The following is a 21,055-nucleotide window of genomic DNA, read 5'->3' on the forward strand; positions in this document are numbered from 1 at the left end:
GCCCTCGGCAGCATTTCTGTATTAGAATCCATTCTAAGACAGAAGATAAAGCTGTTTTTTTTTTAAATTAATACAAAATACAAAATGTTGGTCAATAGTTCCTTTTCTCCTTCTTTACTTTGTTTTTATGTATTTCAAATATTGAATCCCCCTTTTGCTTAAATCGGATGTTAAATGTTATAAAATGGTAATTTTGCATCCTTTTCATTTTGTTGTTTTTACAGTTTTGATTTCATTGGTGTTGAAAATTCCCTTTTGAAATCTCACTGACAAAATCTCTTACCGATGGAGATCAACAAAATTTGGTCCTTAAAGGGTTATCTGGGAACTTGAGAAGTTAAATGACTTGCCCAGAATAGCCTAGCCAGTATACATTAGTAGTAGAGCTTAAACTCAAGCCTTTGTGACCCTTAAAGATTGACTCTATACACATTCTGCTGTCTCTCTGTTCATTTATAACATCATAAAATGGTTCTCAGTGCTAAACACTGCTTAACCCCACAAGGTCAGGACTAGAACTCAGAAACAATGAGGTCCAGTCATTTCATCTGGCCCATAACTAAGACCAACTATCAATTAGCATTCATTTTTGGTCACAGGCTAGGGAAGAGAGGAAAATAGACCTCAGAAGATGTAGTTTTGGGGGGCAGAGTAGGGTGGAGAGTAAATACATGGAGAAAGTTAGAAAGAAAAATTTTATATATAAAAAATTACCTTTAAGATCTAAAACAAACAGTAATCTTGTTATTCTTATTTCATTTTTAGGTGAATTTCATCATTATGCTGAAATAAAGGAATTTTCCTAAAGCACAGACTTTGTTTGGAGCTTCCTGTTCTATTCCTATTCCCACTCTATCTCTAAATGATCTCCTTATGGTTTTAAGATTTAAAAAAGTAAATACTTAAAAGTAAGATATTTGTCACTGAACTCATAACAAATGGAGAATCTAACATATGAAGTGGATAGAACTGAGATTTGCATTACTAAAGCTTAAAGCTGATAACTACTACACTGAATTACAGAGTACAGTCCCCTCCTTCCCTTCATCTCACTTGTGATAAAAGTGACACTTAGAAATAAATTAAAATAATTGATATTTAAAATCATGATATGATGGAAACTGGTCAAAAAAAAACACTCCCCAAATGGCTAAAACTTTATATTGAGGTCTTGATCTAAATTAATGAAGGTCTTTGAAAAGTCATTTTCAATTCATGTATTCGAGTGAATTAATATTTTTCCACAGAAAAAAGTTACCCATAAATCTCCAAATAGGAAAGTTTGAAATGCATACATCATCTTCAAATATTTCTTGATTTACATTTTCCCCCAAATACCTTGAAAAAATGTTTGCTTTATTCTCCTGAATGTTGATTACTCTGAGCTTTGATAATATTGCCTTAGAAAATGACTGATTAAATCTCTTTTCTATTTCCCCATGAAAGTTAGAAATAGAACTAGAAAAGTGACTCATTAGTAAGACCTTTACTCACTTTAAGGGAACATGTACAATATGGTATTTTATGAGTGCAAAAATGACTAATATAAAAAGTTAAAGATACATTTAGACCATGTAGCCTGTCACCTGTGCTACTCAAGTAATCAGTATGTAGTACAAGCAATACATATTCAAATTAATCATATGGAAAATTTAGAGACCAAAAGCTAAGAAAATACTTTCTGGCAATTCAGCCCAGAGCTGAGACTTCCTGAGGCTTCCTCAAGTGACTCTTTCATACACACAAGCATAAAATACTGCGTAATGCTGCTAATAATGTACTCACCATACGAGGGGATTCCATATGGCTGTCCTGGCTGTGGGTATGTAGCATATGCTGTAGCCTGTTGCATTCCTGTGGTAAACTGTGTTTGCCCATATGCAGCCATAGTTTGTGAGGAAGGGGTAGGGAGAATATGTGGGTATGGTCTGCTATTTGTCAGAAATGACAGAAAATAGAAAGCCCATGCATTAGATGGAAACATGCAAGGTTTCTGAATAACAACTACATCATAACTCTTCTATTTGACATTGTAATAGACTGTACTATAGAAAAGAAAAATTCTTCTGAATGACAGTTAAAACAAGTTCTTACTTTTAGTAAGAAGTAAATACATTAAACTCCCTGAAGAACAAGTTTTGGTTTAAATTATGATTTGACACATGGCCTCAATTATGATTTGAATTTAGGTAAAACCTTTCTTATTAAAAATATTTATTAAGAGAAAATACATCTTACTTGGAAGGATATATCTGTGGTGGGGAAAACTGATGTGTTTGTCTTGGGCTGAAGCCACTACTTCCAATTGCTAGAAAGAAGGGAAAATATGGATATTGATATGATATCGATATATACCTAAAGTAATCCATCTAAAATATTAACTAGGCATTCATAAGTCATCATGCATTGAACTATATTGTAATTCATATACTTTCTAAGTAAATGTTGGCAGAATAGTTTTATGTTTCATGTATATTTAAAATGTATACAAAACTAACTGCTGTTGGAAATGTGCTAAAAGCAGAGGAAACAAATTGGTTTGAGAAGAACATACCAGAATAAAAAAATGGGATTCAACATGATTTTAATTTACACATAACTGATGGACACCCTACGTCAGCTAAAACACTAATTTACATTTAACTGAGGCCCCCACACCCAGGAAGAGGTCTGAAACACTTCCTAATCAAGCATTAATTATGTCTCATCTCTGGTTACAATGTATATTTTGTTCCCCAAAGCATATAATTCCATTATATCTGTTATAATTGTTAACCCATACACTTCCTGTTCAAAAGAGTACCTGTTTCTATTATTTTACACTTTTTTTATATTTCCTGAAGGATGTTCCATTTTATATATTTATCTTCAAGCTTTCAGTAAAGTCAAATCTCTTGGGCTTAATTTTTGGCAGCATTACCAATAAATACATTTTAGGCATAAAACTAAAATAAACATTAATTAATCAATAAATTGGGAGCAGCTGGGTGGCTCAGTGGATGAAGTCAGGCCCGGAGACAGGAGGTCCTAGGTTCAAGTTTGACCTCAGACACTTCCTAGTTTGTGACCCTGGGCAAGTCACTTAACCCCATTGCCCAGCCCTTATCAATCTTCTGCTTTGGAACCAATGCACAGTATTGATCCTAAGACAGAAGGTAAGAGTTTAAAAAATTATCAATAAATCATGCCACTTAGATGACCTGCATAGAATTTCAAGATGAGTAAAGTAGTTTATCACACAGAATGGTAAGAAGGAAAAGGAAAGAGCACTTAGCATAAGGATTTATCAGAACATTAATTTTTGCTTCATACCTGATCCTGAGAAGTTGTCTAACGACCCGTCTGCTGCTGTTGTAGCAATCTCACTGCTGCTCATTGGCTCTGTTTTAACTAGAAAAAGAGATAATCTATATAAAGGATGTATAACTTATGGATATCCCCAGTGTGTACACACACACACACACACACACACACACACACACACACACACACACACACACACACATTTAAACCAGAATCAGCTAACCTAAAAATTGCAGAAATCAAAAACAGAAAGCTAGCCTTTTCCTGTGGGAGTGTTTGTGGAAATCAGAGGAAGTTTTGAAAGAATCGGTAATGTTGATGTCACTCTTAAGTAAAAATAAAGTTTTGAAAATGCAAAAATAATGAACCCTAGGAAAAGAGCCACTGAAAACAACATTCTTTAAAAAAAATATTGATCAGCTTACAAGTCCCAATTTTATTTTTTATCCAATCAAAAAAATCAGTACATTTAAAACAATGTTACAGATATAATAAATTATTTGGAATCTAAATGTTTCCTTTTTAGGAAGATGAATAATAAGGAAGCAAAACTATTTTCTGTCATTTACAGGATTAGCAATCCGAGCCTTCGATAATAAAATACAAATTGATTTTTAATTTCTCATTAATTATCTGAAACATTGTCTTCCAGTGGATCTGTAATCTCAGTGATGTGAATCTTCCCTCCAATTATACAACTAATAATCTATTCATGCCTACCCATCCTGCGTGACTCTCTTTTATGTCCTCCCATAAGTTGAGCACAAAAAGTAGATCCACAGTGTGCCAACTTTTGAGATCTCTTGATCAATAAATTCTAGGCAACATGCTCTGTTTTCAAAGGTTTGGAGGCACTAGCAATTGGCTGAGGTAGGGTCAGAGAACATCTCACACAAGGAAAGACACTTTCATTCTGAAGAGACTAAGGATTCTAAAAAGGAAGACTAAGAAGGACCATAATTTATGTAGGCGGAACAGCCTGTTTAATAGTGAGGGAGTAGGAAATGGGACTCTGTATATAAGGAACAGCAGAAAACTGGAAGATGTTGAATGGGAAAAAGAGTTTTTGGTAATGAGCCTGGAAAGTGAAGCGGGAGCCAGATTGTTAAGGATTCAGAATGCTGAAGGAAGGAATTTGAATTTTATCCTAATAGCAATAGGTTGCTACAAAAGCTTTTTGAGAAAAAGAGTGACATTTTCAGATCTACGCTTTAGGAATATGACTTTGGCAACTATGTGGAAGATATTGTAGAGAAAAGAGTAATTTGAAACTATTACACTAGTTCAGATGAGAGACAATAAACATTTGAACAAGGGTGGTATGTGAATGGAAAGAAGGAAGCAACACATGCAATGGAGTTGGAATTGCCAGCACTTGGCAAGTAACTAGACAGGGTGAGGAAAAAAGAAGAATTCAGGCTTATTTTGAGTTTGTGAAATTGAGTACCTAGAAAGATGCTTCTGAAGAGGTGCTGACATAGCAATTATTCCAATTGGGAATGGGGGTTGGTCTTCCCTTTGCTTTTTTACATTTAACTAGCCTATCTTCTTTTTCATTCATATATTTTTGCAGACATTATTTGTTTCTCCTTTGTAAGTCCTTGTTTGTAGTGCTTCAGCTTCCTTCTTTTCCCTTTCTTTCTTCCTTCTTTCTTCCCTTCTTTCTTTCCATATAGCCTTTCTCCCTGCCAAGGTCAACTGCTCTACATCCACCTTTGGTATCATCCTCTCCTATCTTCTCCAGAAAAAAAAAAATGCCCCTTTTATTATCCTCATTCTCTCTAATCTTCAATTTCTCTTCTATTAACTCATATTCTATTACCTACCTACAAATACATTTAATATATCCCCATTATTTTTTTAAAAAACCACTTTTTGATCTTATCATATTTGCTAGCTATCAAGTGTCCCAGATTGCTATCCTGTGTCATCTTCTCTTTTCTCTCAATTCATTTGAGCTCATCAGTTCCTAAAGGTTCAATTATTATCTCTATTCATGTGGTTCCAATATCTACATACCCAACTGTAATTTCTTTTGAGTTCCAGGCCCACATTACCAACTGCCTAAAGAACATCTTGAGCTGGACGTCCCATAGGTGTGTCAAACTTAGTTCCAAAACTGTTTCCCTCTAAACCTCATTCCCCACATCCACTCTTCTCCCAAACTTTCTTCTTTATGTATGTGTGAGAAATCTTGCCTGAGGAGGGTCTTCCTGGATGCATTTCACTTTAACAAGCTGCATACACATATAATTACAAACTGTTTGTAATAAACAGAATGTGATTTTATATTCTCTAAATATTTAGTCAGTTGTCTGATTGCAAGTGTGGTATATTTTAGAAAATTTCTTGAGAAAGTCTACCTGTTCTCCTCTCAAGTTTTAAGGTCAGGATATGTTTAATTAAATATCAAGTGGAATATTTTCAGAGGTGTTACAGGAAGTATATCAGTAACAAAATTATTTGTGATCTTTTCCATCCCTTTGGCTTTGAGCTGATAGGAGACTCAATCCCTGAAAATTTTCAAATGAATGCTCCACTTGCTTATGTGCACTTGCCACTTCTCAATATAGTACATACTTTGGTTAGAGTCCAAATGTGGTGGTTCCACTATTGTTGCCAATGAAAATAAATCACATGAAAATGCTGGCAGACACATTTTATCAGACACTGTTTTGCTGCCTTCTTCTGTTTGCCTCTATGAGCATTTGGGGAATAATTTGATTTAGCTGGATCTCAAACTAATCTCTCTTTAGGCTTCTCTCATCTATTTTTGATGAAATTTTGTTTACGTTACAAGAAGAGTAGGTGTATATACATGTACCCTGGAATTTGAGAACTGGAAAGGATCTCAGAGGCCATGTTTTCCAAAACATACAGAAAAGGAAACCCCACTATAATAAACTCAAAATGTGGTCATCCAGCCTTTGCTTGAACACTTCCATGAAAGGAGGAATGCAACCTCCTAAAATAACCTATTACATTTTAGGGCAGCTCTAATTGTTAGGAAATTTTTCTGACATCGAGTTTAAATTTGCCTCTTTGCAACTCTCACTCATTTTTACTGATTGTACAATTTGGTGTCACCTAAAACATGTCTAATCCCTCTTCCATGTAAAAGGTCATTAAATACTACCGAAAAGCTACCAGGTCTCTCTGGCATATTCTTTTCTCCAGGTCTGCATTAGTTTTCTCAACCTAACTTCACAGGATATAGACTCAAGCTCCTTTATCTTAGTTTCCTTTCACTGGATACTTTATGCAATCAATTTTTTTAATTGTGGCCACCAGATGCAAACAAATTAATCTAGATGATGCCTAAAAGTGGTGCTATCACTTCCTATTTCTGGAAGCTGGACCTTACTTAATGCAGCCCAATCAGTATCATATTCACTTTTTTGGCTGTCATATCCCACTAGTAGCCCAAATTCAGTTTTCAGCTCTTTCTAACTCCTAAATATTTTTCAGGCAAAATGTTGTCTAATCATAATACCGTCTCCTCTTATAATTGTGAAGTTAATTTTTTTTTGCATCCAAATGCAAGCTGTTATGTTTATTCTATGGAGCAGTTAGGTGGTACAGTGAGATAGACTTATCTTCCTGAGCTCAAATCTGGCCTCAGACAATTACTAGCCAAGTGTCTCTGGGCAGGTAATTTAACCCCAATTTGCCTGACTTCCTCTTCTGTAAAATGAATAGAAGGAAAGAGCAAACCACTCCAGTATCTGTTGCAGATATTTAACAGAAAGCAGAATGAAGCTATAGCCTCATTTAACCTCTCTGTGCCCCTCAATATCCTCATCTATAAAAAGAGATTGGACATAACATAAGGTTCCTTTCTTGTTCTACAATTATATTATATTAAGATGAGTAGAATTTTATTGTATAAAATCAGAGAGGGGGGGGGGACCAGAGGTCAAGCCTCAATTTCTGCATCTATTAAAAAGAGAAAATAGCATCTCCCTCAGGGGGTTGTTGTAAAGATCAAATGAGACAGGGTGGCTCAGTGAGTAGAGAACCAGGCATGGAGATGGAATATCTTGGGTTCAAATATGACCTCAGACACTTCCTAGCTGTGTCACCCTGGATAAGTCACTTAACCCAGATTGCCTAGCCCTTATCACTCTTCTGTCTTGAATCAAACTACCACCCTAATTTTTCTCTATAATTTCTTGTTCTAAACTCTGGAACTACAAGGATAAATCAGATCTCTTTTTGTGTCATTGAAGATTTGTCAAACTCTTTAAATATGTGAAGGTAGCTATTGTGTCCCTCATTTGGGGTGTCCCAACTTATCAATATCCCATTGAAATTTGATGCCCAAGCACTGAGTATAATAATCAAAGCATGGTTTATCTAGCACAAAAGAAAATCAGGCTTACAATATAGCACTTTAAGATGAACAACACCCCCTACACGCATTATTTCATTTGGTGCTCACACTTATCCTCTGAGATTGCTGAGTTGCAGTAGACAGATATCTGGACATGGAGCCTGGAGGCTCTGAGTTCAATTTAGACTTAGGTACTAATTAGCCATGCAACATTATTTAAGTCACTTAACATCTAACTGCCTTCATTTCAGGGTAATTCTGGGGATAAAATGAGAAATTTGTACAGCACTTTGAAAACCTTAAAGCACTCTATAAATGCTTAGATATTATTATTCCTGTCCCATAGAGGGGGAAATTGAGTTTCAGATATATGCATCACTGCATACATATTGGTGGCTCCTTATTATCATGTCTTCTGAGTCATGCCCATGGCTAGATGCTTGGTAAGATTTGGAGGTGAACTTTGAGACCAACTCTCTTCTGATTCCAGGGATACTCCTCTTTTGCTGTGCCACATTTCTTAGTTTTCTAGGTGGCATAGAGCTTAGAACCTAGACTCATAGTCAGACTTAAGACCAAAGTCTGCCTCAGAAACTTTCTAGCTATGTGACCTTATGCAATTCACTTATCTTTCTGGGTCTCAGTTCTTATTCTGTAAAATGGGGATAATAATTAACCCCTGACTTCCACGGTTGTTATAAGGATTAAATGAAGCAACTGATATAAAGTGATCTATAAATGAAATTGATTACAATTATTAAAACTCCTTGTCTTGGACAGTATACTTATCTTATTGTAGCATAAGGAACGGGGAAGGGAATAAGCATTTCTATAGCACCTATTATTTGTTAGACATACTAAGAGTTTAACAAATACTATCTTATTTGATCTTCACAACAACCTTGCAAGGTAGGGATGTTGTTATTTTTGTTATTCCCATCTTACAGTTGAGGGAACTGAGGCAAAAAGAAGCTAAGAGGTTTACCCAAGGTCACATAGCTAGTAACTGTTTGAGGCTGGATATGAACTCAGATCTTCCACACTTGAGGATCAGTATTCCATCCACTTCTCCCCCAGCTACCCCATAAAATCAAAACAGTTCTTTTTGGAAGTTGTGAAGCACTTCAGAGTATACAATTGCCTTTTATAACCCAAGGACACAAGTTTTCATTTTTGGAACCGATATTTAATATCAATTCTTAGACAGAAGATAAAGTATTTTTTAAAAAAGGATTGGGGATACTTCCATGTGACATATACTAGAAATTCCTCCTAGGCTGACTCTATTCTATTTTTTCTATTAATTAATACAAGCTTTTCAATCAGTTACAAATGTACCCTACCAAAACCCAATCATCTGGTCCACATATCTCCATCTTGTCCAAAAGAATGTGAAAAACAATCATATTCCTTAATGAAATCCAGATATACTCTGTCCACAAGTTATTCTGATTTACCTGTCTAGTAAACCTGTCAATTGAAGCCATGCTTGCTATTAGTGGCCATTGCTCCAATTTCTAAGTGCTGACATGTCATCTATTTAATAATTAATTCTAAAATTTTGTCAAAGATGGATGTCAAATTCATTGGTCTTTAGTTTCCCTAGATCTACTTTTATTCTACTTGCTTTTTAAAATTAGGATACCATCTGGCTACCTCTGTTCTTCTAATAAATTCTAGTTCTACATAATTTCTAAGAATTATTAAAAGAGGTTTACGAATGGCATCTTTACATTCATTACTCAACAATGTAAATATTTTTTTGAATGGGAGTCAAATTTCAGTAGTCCATCCTAACTATATCCTTAACATTGGAATGGCAAATTATTTTCTAATCAATATAGTAGTAGCTAGCTTATCATTAGGAATACTCAAGAAGTCCTAAAACAGATAATATATAATTTTAAGGAAGTCCACACAAATTTTAAGATCACTTCAAATCTTAATTATCGATGATTCTAAAAGTCTTTGTGATATAAAAGTTTTATAAATCTCTAGGTCTTGTACTGTCTCCAATCACTCAATGCCTTTCTTCTCCATCATATCTTCTAAATCTCCCCTTACCATTCTCCAGATAGAGTATTGGAACACCTGGTCTATGATCCTTCAAATATATACTGAAATCTAGGTAAAACAGAATGGTAAAGGATACTTTTGTTTAGGTCTTGGGTGCTTATTGTGTTTATTTCATTATACCTTTATAATTCCTCTCCCATGAAGAAAGATTCAAAAATATGATAAAACTCACTGTTATAAAATGAAGCACATGAATAAATTAAAATTTCATTCCCTATGAGCTTAAAATGTACAAAGGACCATACCCCAGCACCAGGGAATAAAAAAAAAGATAGTGTGCTAGAACATCCACTTAAAAAGCTTATGAAAGAAAACTTTACAGAAAGAACATTCTATATATGTACAAACATTACTACCAGGAATGAGAGGTCCTCCACCTCCAGCAATGTACCCACCAAGACCCCAAGATCCTCTAGGCATTGCTCAGATAGATGTTCTTTCCATGATTGTCACTTGAAAAGTTATAGTTGTTTCACTGTCTTTGAACTTGGTTTATCATAAATTGAGCAGGGAAAAATGCTTCTGATACTGATTGGGGTGAAGCAGAAATGCAAAATATATTAAGGAGAAAACCCTTTCAACTTCATTGAGTGGTGTAAACCTTAAAATTTCTTAGACTTATAAATGTTGGAAATTTGAAATTTCCAACATTTATAAGTCTAAGAAATTTTAAGGTTTACAATGGAGATTTCAGGGAATGCTATAGAGGATTATAAGATTTTAGAATAGAACTTGAAGGTATCTTAGAAGTCTTGTCCATTAAACGCCAGATTGGAAGCTTTGAGGAAGACTTTTTCAGATTGAAATAACGAAGAATTATATTCTTAAAACAAAGATAATAGACATAAGTGCATGGAGGTAGGGCCCAGCATGTGGCTTTAGAGAATAGTCAGTAGGTCCATTTGACAAGAACACAAGATATGTGAAGGGACTTGTGAAATAATTTGGGAAAGAAAAGTTGGATCCCGAGCAACAAAAGCTTTAAAGGGCATGCTACTGAATTTTTATTTTATCCCAGAGGCAAGAGAGTCAATGCAAGATGGTGAATGTGAGCAGATGTGCTTTAGGAGGATTATTCTGACTATACTGTGATGGACAGATTGTAAAAGGGAGACCCTGGAGGTAGGAAGACCAATTAGAGACTATTATAGTGTTACCGATGGAATCCTGAACAAGGGCAGTTGCAGTTCAGGTGGAGAGAAGGTGACAATATAATAGATTTTGAGGAGGGAGAAGTGACAGGATTTGACAAGTGACTGGATGTGGGAGTGAAGGAGAAGAAAGGGTCAAAGTCGATTCTGAGAGACAATAGATCCAGGCTCAAGACTGAGGCAAATGTTTTTTGGACATGGTTACAGTGGGGATTTGTTTTACTTGATTATGAGTATTTGTTATAAGGATTTGCTTTGATTTTTTACCCAATGGAAGGAATGGAAGCAAGAGAAAATAGATTTTTGTTTTTTGACAAAATAAAATAAAAAATGGACTGAGAACATTTGGGGAAATTATGGTATAATCAAAAGAAATAGGAAAGTCTAGAGAAATGGTGTATTTGGGGGAAAGGATAAATTTGGATTTGAACATACGGTTTGAGATCCTAGCTGGTTGACCAGGAAGATATTTCCAGGAAGTAGCTGAATAAATGTCAGTTTAGTTAAAGAAAAATATTCAGGGCCATATTCACAGATCTGGAATCAGTTACACAGATTACGTGAATACATGAAAGTATAGTAACTCGTCAATGAAGAAAGGTGAGGAAAGAGCTGAATAAGCTTAGAGAACAGACATTGGTTGCTGACCTCTCAAAGACTATAAAATGCAATTACAAAGAGAGATCAGCCAGATATGGAGGAGGGATTTGCATTTCCTTAGATCAACTTAATCAATCATTCTAATTAAACAGAAATTTTTTAAAATTATACTATTATAATCATTGTTCATATTGATTTCCTGGTTCTGCTTACTGCACTATATTAACTCATACAAAACTTCCTAGGTTTTTAAGCATCTCTGTCTCTTATGGCACAATAATATTCTATTATATCATAACCTATAATTTTTATCCCTTCATCAATCCATAAGCAACTACTTTGTTTTCAGTTTTTCACTATCACAAAAGTTATATTATGAAAATGTTGGCACATGTGGGACTTTTATTTGACCTTTAACTTCATAGGGTATATGCCTAACAGTAGGATTTATGGCAAAAAAATATGAATAATAATGAATCTTTTCACATAATTCCAAATTGTTTTCCAGAATGGTTGAGCTAATTCACAGTTCTACCAGTAGTACAATGTACCTGTCTTCTCAAAGTCCCCCCATTATTCCCTGTTCATATCTTATGTTATCTTTACCAATTTGATGGCTATCATTTGAAATTTGAGTTGTTTAATTTGCATTTTTATTGCAGATTTAGGGTCTGTTTTGATATGGGTGTTGATAGTTTGTAAGTTGTCCTTTTGAAAACTTGTTTGTTCATATCTATCCTTGATTTTTATCTCTTGAGAATTAGCTTTTGGTCTTATACATTTCTCTCAATTCCATATACATATACTTTCAATCTCAGACTTTAATGAGAACTATTTAATGAAAAAAAAATCCTTCACTGATTCTGGGGGGTTTTTGCACATGGAATTCCTTTCACTAACACCTCAATGTCTACCTGATGAAATCCTATCAACCCTTGAAGACCTTGGTCAAATGTTATCTCTCAATTTTATTTCTGTCTTCTGGGGCTAAGCAGAACAAATCTAATGTTTCTCCTCATGTAGGATTATTTTTCTGTAACAGTCAAATAAAATGGTTTTATTCTCAATTTTTATCTTCCTTTATCTTTCTGCAACATTTTTCACTGGCAACCACCTCATCCTTCTTGATATTTTCTCCACCCTTATTTTTGAGTATAGTTCTGTCTCTTTTTCTCCTATATGACTATTCTTTATTAGACTCCTTTTCTAGCTAATCTCTGAAGTCTCTAATATAGGTATGTTTGAAACACAATAATGAAATACAGTATGCTGTATTATAATGTATACATAGGGAGTTGGGGGGATTTTTAAAATAAAAATTTGTTGAATGATCAAACTAAATTTAATTTAAAAATTAATAGTTAAACCTTATTTTCTATGAAATACAAAAATTTTTAAAGTGAAACACAAAATACTTTGTTTTTCAGGCATTAAAGTATATCTGGACAAAATCAGTATATCTTATATGTTTGTATAGTCACTGAGCACTGGCATCCCTAGACTTTGTCTTTAGCCTTCCTTTTTCTCTATAAAATAACACTTGAAATTTCAATTATCCCACTCTTTGAAAATGACATCCAGGGGGAAATTAGGTAGCTCAGTGGATTGAGAGCCAGTCCTAGATATGGGAGGTCCTAGGTTCAAATCTGGTCTCAGACACTTCCCAGCTGTGTGACCTTGGGCAAGTCACTTGACCCTCATTGCCTAGCCCTTACCACTCTTCTGCCTTGGAGCCAATACACAGTATTGGCTCCAAGATGGAAGGTAAGGGTTTAAAAAAAGAAAGAAAAAAAAAAGAAAATGACATCCAAATCTATACATCTAGTCTCTATCTCGCCCTATCTTATAGACACACTCCCAGGTAGTTGCTTGACATCTCTACCTGGATAGCTCTTTGGTGATTTCTCCTCTCTCCCCTGGGTTCAGTAAACACCTCTGTACTGATTACTTTTAAATTTGTGTATCTACCCTGAATTTTGATTCTTCCTTCTCCATCACTCTCTATGTTCAATGGGGTGTCAAATATTGCTAATTCTATCTCCACAATCTCCCAATTTTCTCCCTTTTATCTATTCAAACATGTAGAGCCAATTTAAAAAAATGAAACTTCACAAAGACAGGATGGGGAAAGAGGTACGGGCAATACATTCATTATATAGGTGGAAAGAGCTCTACACTTAGAGTCAGGAAGCCCTAAATTCAAATCTGGCTTCAGCCATTTCCCAAATGTATAACTCTGGGCAAATGGCGCAACCTCTGTTTGCCCTAATCCAGGAAATGACAAACCACTCCAGTATCTTTGCCAACTAAATCCCATGAACACAGTCACAAAGGATAGGACACAATTGAAAAACTAAGCAATAACCATTCCACTACTCTAATCCAGGACAGATCTGATATGGACCATTAGAATAGCATCTGACTTGTTCTCCTTGCCTCTCACTTCTGGGAAAAAAACCACAACAAATTGAAAACTCCATTGGATAGGATATATGTTGTTTGTCATCTTCTATACCTACAGTCTACCAGTATACTTTACACATATTAAGTACTTAATACATATTTGCTTAATTGAACCCTATTATTATTAAGCATCTTGCAGTCAGGAACTATGTCCTATCTTCTTACTACTCCTAGAATTTATCTAGTTCTTAGAAGAATGCTCTTTATACAAGATATGCTTAATTGAATTCCACGGAAATACAGTGTAGCTATGGTCCAGAATAATATTACTTCAGGTATATTTTAGGTAAAGAAAATGTGAAACAACCCAAAACCCAAATCACCATTTTTTATTTTTTTAAAAAATCCTTACCTTCTGTCTTATAATCAACTATGTATTGATTCCAAAGCAGAAGTGGTAAAGGCTAGGCAATAGGGGTTAAGTGACTTGCCGTAGGAAGTGTCTGAGGTCAGATTTGAACTTAGGACCTCCCAGCTCTAAGCCTGGTTTTCAAATCACTGAGCCCCTCAGCTGCCTCCCCCCCCCCAAATCACCATTTTATAATGTCCTAATTGGAAATTATGTTTTCAGTCCCAAGTGTTTGAACTTGGTACACTACTAGTACACTGGAATACTATTAAAGTGGTATAAAATGGACAAGGTACTAGAAAAGGAATTAGAAGATCTTGAATAGAATCCCAGCTGTGTCTTTGGCAAACCAAATTAATTCTCTGTGTCTCAGTTTCCTCATCTATATAATAAGAAAAAGTTGGATAATCTCCAAATGCTTGAAATATATTCACTTGTTCTTCACCTTCACACTTTACATCACTAACTCTAGGTCCCTGCTTATATATTATTATCCACTGGAAGTTTTTCTGATTCTCTTAGATGTTTCTCTCTTCCTCAACTTATCACAAAGATACAAAGTTATTTTTTATACTATCTTCACAGAATAATTCAAGCTCCTTAAAGGTGGAGACTTTTCCCCCCTTGTCTTTGTTTTGCTAGAGTTGGCCTCCTTGAATAGGTTCAGGACTAGAATCTTCTAAGTAATTTACAATCTCCAGCTTGAATGTTTAAATAGGATTCTAAAAGAGGTAGGGCAATAAATTTGGAAAGACTTGTCCATTATACCTTAATGAGATTTCTATCTACCATCATCCAAAGTAACTATCAATAAAAAGGCTTCCTTGGGGATCTTCTATTATAAATAAAATGCGTATTTCATTTATATTAAAATAACATTTGAAATCTATAAAATATGTACAAAATGGAAAATTCTTATTTATAGAATTTCTATTGATTCAGATGGCTGAATTTATGAAGAAGATCTAAACAGCTTTATAACTATATTTTAGATTTTTAAATGGAGATTAGTGGCGAATATCCTCAGGAGAAAAAAGTTCAGTGGCTACCCATATTAAGAAACCACTAAAGAGTCCACAAATCTCAAGCCACAGCACTGCTTCAAATTTAGCATCATTTCTAGCACTACAGCCAAGAAGAAAGGAAAGGATTTATCACAGAACTCTACAAAAAATAATCAGATTGCCAGAGAAAATACCCAATGTCTCTTAAATGATATGAAACAAGGACAAAACTATTTCCATCATAAAAACTTTTAATTCCTTTTCCAGAAACTTTTCTTATACTTGTGTATCAAATATTCTAAAACAGCAATTCAACACTATTGATCAGATAGTGTGACAACTTCTAGAGCACTTTAGTAGGCATTAATAGAAGAACAGAAAAATAGTGAGGTGGAAGCTTCCACAAAGAAATAATAACCATCCAAAAATTATAGACTTAATGGGATCTTTAAACAATTAGATAAGCAATAATTGACTGATATAAAATTGAGGTAAAGTTTCTATTTGGGTGTTTCAAGGGTTCCATCCTTCACCATGAAATATTCAACTATATCAGCGATATGGATGAAGCTATTAAAATAATGCTTTTCAAATTCTCTGGTGAGAAGTAGCAAAAACATATTGAATGATATAATTGAAATATGGAAAAATTATAGAACTATGGGTCAAATATAATAAGTAGAAAATACATAGAAATAAATGTACAGTTTTTTGAGCAAAAAAGTAAACTTCATAAAGACAGGATGGAGAAAGATGTATAGGAAATGCATTCATTATATAGTTAATCAACTAATTCATCATTCATTCAACAAATATACTTTATGTATAGAGGAAAGTCTTTGTAAAAAATCTGTGGGTTTTAGCTGAATTAATGAGAGTCAGTACTCTGATAAGGCAGTCAAACCAGCTGATGAGATAAATGCATACAAATTATTTCAATTTGTGTGAAAATAAAATAATTTCTTAATTTGTGTTGGATTAAAGAAGCTATTAAAGCATAAGAAAAAGCATGCATAGCTAAATGAAACAAAGCATTGAGTAGGGTTTTATCTCCTCTCTTGTAAAATATTTAGTTCATAGTTCATATATAGAGCAGGAGAGAGAGAGAGAGAGAGAGAGAGAGAGAGAGAGAGAGAGAGAGAGAGAGAGAGAGAGAAGGCCAAGAAAACAACAACAAAAAAAACCCTCCAACAACAAAGGAATTCAGGCACCTAGATAGAGAACCAGGCCTGGGGACAGAAAGTGTTGGGTTCAAACTTGGCCTCAGACTCTTCCTAGCTATGAGACCATGGGCAAGTCATTTAACCCTGATTGCCCATCCCTTATTGATCTTCTGTCTTAGAATTGATACTTAATATTGATTCTAAAACTGAAAGTAGATGTAAAACAACAACAATGGAACACAAAAATAATCGTGTCATTGAGTATTATATTCATTTGAAACACTATGAATTTGATAGCATTAATGTATCTTTTATAATCATTCATTCATTCATCCAACTAACCAGTCAGTGACATATTCATTCAAATTTACTTAGTTCCTACTATGCACAAAGGCCTATGCTTGGTATTGTGGGAGACTTAAAGATATTTAAGCTATATTTCTAACTCCCATGAAATCAATGAAAAATTATTTTTGATAATCAATCCATGACTTAGAACCTCAATCATATAATTTAAGAAAATGATTAATCTATCTTTTAATTAGCCTGCAAAATATGTGCATATTCTACTCACAAAAGTCATACATACCATATGCTCATTTTCATCTACATACATGAACTCACAAACAAGCACACCATAAAAATAATCAATTTGTTCATAATCCATTAAAAACATTAGAATATTTTTTGTGTATCTGATACCCAAAGACTAGGTCCCAGTCCTCAAGGAGTTTTCATTTGAACAAAGGAGGTCAGTGTTCATAGGACATTTTTACTGCCTATTCTACCACAGAACACAATTTCCAGACATTTCTTTTAAAGAGAAGCATGGTGGGAATAAATAGGCTATAGTATATTGCCAATGGAGAACTGAGCACTAGAAGCAACAATAGAGATACTTGTATATTTGTCACTTAATAAGTGCTTGCTAAATGTAACTGAATCAATGTATTAAGGTAAGTAATAAACATAAAGGTAGACCCATACAATTCACTAGTATCCACATGATGTCAAGAGGTCTAGAGCAAGGCCCCTACACTATTGAGTAGACCACTAGTTGAGCATCTGTTGGAAGGTATTAAGATAAGGATTCAGATGGTGTGGATGGAGGATGACAAAACATAGAGGTATTCAATTTTGGAGGAGCTATAGATTGGTATAGCCATTCTGAAAAGCAATTTGGAATTATTCAAACAAAGAGCCAAAATGGCCACGTTTTTTGACACAGAGTCCACTACAGAACATATACACTAAGGAAGTAAAAGATAAAAGTCAGAAAAAAAAGGATCCATATATAACAAAATAATTGGAGTGGCAAAGGACTCAAAATAAAATCGATATCCATTGATTGGAAAATGGCTAAACATAAATGGTTCATGAATGTAATGAATTTTACTATACCATAGGAAATAATAATTACAGAGAAGCATGAAATAACTTATAAGAGCTAACACAAGGTGAAAGAAGCAGAGCTAATTAAACAAAATTCACAATGACTACAATAATGAAAATAGAACACTACTAATAATCAAAATTGAATATCATTAAATTAATAAAGAGAATAAACTTGGTCCCAAAGAATTGCTGTAGGAAGATACCTTTTCCCTTCTCCATAATTCCTTTGTAGAGAAATGGGTGTGGGAAAGTTTTATATAAAATATCAGATTTTTTTTTGCTGTGTTGAAACATTTTGCTGATTTTTTCAATCTTATTTCTCTTTATTTAAAAAAATGGTTACAAGGAAGGCTTTCTAGGAGTGGGAAAGAACAGAGGGGAATTATGTTGGCTCTATAATTTATATATCCTCTATTTATACAAGTGATATAAAAATAAAAATATCAATAAATCTACTTTTTTAAAGGTATGGATGGATTGTAATGTGTAGAGCTGGAGGGAGAACCCACACTGATAGATCACATAGCTATTGAAGTATCAAAGTCTATATCATTCATCCTCAAGTCCTATTCATAGGTCAATGGGAGAATCTATTTTATCATAGAAAAAAAATCTACAAATTACCAGCTCTCCCAGTTCTCTTCACAACATGTACTGAGTATCCTTTCTGCCACCAAATGTCCAAATATCTTTAAGTTTTTCTGTTCTTATAATGCTCCTCTCCAACTTTTCTCCTCTCATCTCTAAACTAGTATATTCTGTATTCTTCTGTATTCTATATCCTAAGTATTTTTGTTTATTATTACAATGGAAATATTATTGCTAACATATTCTATTTTGTAGTATGGAAAAGAAGGCTACAAGTATATATCAAATATTCAGCTATTAATTTGGACAAAACTTATGAGCATAAAATGCTAAATTCAACTTGAACTAAATGGCATAGATGGAGCATAGGTTCAGAAGTGAATAGTCGCCTTAAAGGATTTAGGAAAAATTCCTTTAGAGTCTTATGATGAACTGTTATAATTTTGTATAGAAAACCATAAAATCATTTTACATTTTAAAAATTATTACTTTTGTGAATTAGTACTGATATTAGTGAATAACAAATGTTCATAATTCTGTCACCTAAACATTCTTGTTCAATTAAAAATATTAATTATTTTCAATAATTCTGAGGGACTTATGAAAAGAATGCATTCCACAGCTAGAGAAAGAACTGTTGGGTGTAGAAGTGCATAAGAAAACATTCATCACTTATTTATATGGGTATATGATTTGGGGTTTTGGTTTTAAAAGATTACTCTATTACAAAAATGAATAATATGGAAATAGGTTTTGAGTGATAATACATGTATAACCCAGTGAAATAGCTTGTAAACTCCAGTAGGGTTGAGGAAAGAGGGTAGGGAGAAAACATGAATCATGGAAAAAATTTTAATTAAAAATAAATTTTAAAATATTAACTATTTTCAAGGATTCAAAAGTCATTATTCTCGTCTCTTCCCATCTCATGTCTTACTTAGGTGCTTCAAAAAATCACTGAAGGCAAACTCAAAGGGGAAATTTTGAAGAAATTTGACAATTGAACTAAAATATTTTCTGAGATTTAAAGAGTTTTCCAGAGTGGTTATTACTAAAATTTCCTTCTTAATGCCCAATGCTTCTATTATATTGTTCAATTCCTATAACAACATGTGACCATACCAATTAAAGTGCTGAAAGTTTTTTCTATTTTTCTATTCACCAACACGTCTGTCTTCTGAAAACCACTCTAGCTGTAAATTCATCAAGAAAGTTGCCCTCCCAGTGATGAATATTTTTGGCAACACCAATTCAGTAAAAGTGCCTAAAAAAGCATGGAGTAGTTATTCTCATAATCTGAGGAAGTATGCAATCTCAAAAATAGTTACTTTGTCAGATGCTTCTGCTCCTCTATTCCATTATCCTAAAAATACATGATATCATCCTTCATGTTGTTCCCTTCCTCTAGTCTTTGATAAAAAAAAGAAGCCTAGCCTTTATCAAGGCCATCCTCTCTACTTGTGTCTTTGATCCCATTTCCTCCTATCTTTCCTAGAAATTTACCCTTGAAATAATTTTATTACCTTTTTAATTTTAAATTTGTTTCTATCTTCTGGCATCTTTCCTATTTTCTAAACCAAGTTCAACTTCCCACCATTTATTTTAAAAAACTTTTTACCCTACCAAACACTCAATATCCCATTCTATATCTCTTCTACCTGTTTTTGTTAAATTCATAATGGTGGGCAAAGTATCTTCTCTTTGTTCCCTTTTTCTCTGCATTCCCTTACTTCTCCCACTCCTTGTAATCTGGCTTCTGATCTCAACATTCACCTGAAACTCCTCTCTCCAAGTATATCAATAATTTCTAAATGACAAATACCATGGTCTCTTCTCAATATTCCTCATTCTTTACCTCTCCGAAGCATTTAACAATGTTGCTTGCCTCTTCTTGGTTACGATTCTTTTCCCTTTCTTTTCCTACTTGTCATGCTGTTCCTCTTCAGACATCTCTTCTGGATCATGGTTCCATGTCCTGCCCAGTATATATGGGTGTCTCCTAGATTATGTCATGGACTCCCTTTTTCTTTTTTTATACTCTCCTTCAGTCATTTTGTCAGCTCCAATAGATTCAACTATCCCCTCTTGGCCACTATATATATATACATAATCTATATCTATATCAATACATATTTTTGACTAGAGAAAGAGAATAAAACATGGACAATGATATCAATATTTATAGATGCATTTTTAAATTATGTTTTCTTTCTTTGGATATAGGAAGCTACACTTGAGATAAATTTTGTAAGGCAATATGACAATTTCAGCTCCTTGCTCTGTACAATTTCATTTATTGTGATTGGATTATCTAAGCCTTGTGGTTTGTTTCTGGCTGCAGGTTTGCTTTGTGTGTCCTCATATGACTTTTAAGGGACTGAGGTTCTTTGAGCTTTCTTCCACATATACTACACCAGTAAATAAGAGTCCCTATGTTTTTTCATGTGGATCTCAACATCAAAGACTCCTCCAAATGTCTGCCCACAGATTTCACAACTAAATTCTTCATTTTCTTTGCTATCCTCCTTCAGACTCTATCTTTCTATCTACACATTTAAGAACACATCTGTAAATATATATCCCTATATATGTATGCATATACATCCATAGCAGCTAGAGCAAGATGCACA

The 21,055-nt window shown here is 34.1% G+C and overlaps 1 protein-coding gene across 10 annotated transcripts in view; it reads right to left on the reverse strand.

The window, feature by feature from the left end:
• The window catches only part of EYA1 (EYA transcriptional coactivator and phosphatase 1), a 225,279-nt gene that overhangs the window by 115,615 nt on the left and 88,609 nt on the right, over nucleotides 1-21,055 (reverse strand). For 7 of the 10 annotated variants that reach the window (XM_056824103.1, XM_056824101.1, XM_056824096.1 and 4 more), the window contains 3 exons: nucleotides 3,313-3,390; nucleotides 2,239-2,308; nucleotides 1,786-1,931 (listed from right to left, as the gene is read on the reverse strand). In XM_056824103.1, the coding sequence (XP_056680081.1) occupies nucleotides 1,786-1,931; nucleotides 2,239-2,308; nucleotides 3,313-3,390 (294 nt within the window). The remainder of the gene's footprint in view (nucleotides 1-1,785; nucleotides 1,932-2,238; nucleotides 2,309-3,312; nucleotides 3,391-21,055) is intronic. The other 3 variants (XM_056824102.1, XM_056824099.1, XM_056824097.1) reach the window with 1 other exon arrangement.

The sequence above is a fragment of the Monodelphis domestica genome, chromosome 3 (genome assembly GCF_027887165.1).
Source record: "Monodelphis domestica isolate mMonDom1 chromosome 3, mMonDom1.pri, whole genome shotgun sequence".
In the NCBI taxonomy this organism is placed as follows: Eukaryota; Metazoa; Chordata; class Mammalia; order Didelphimorphia; family Didelphidae; genus Monodelphis; species Monodelphis domestica.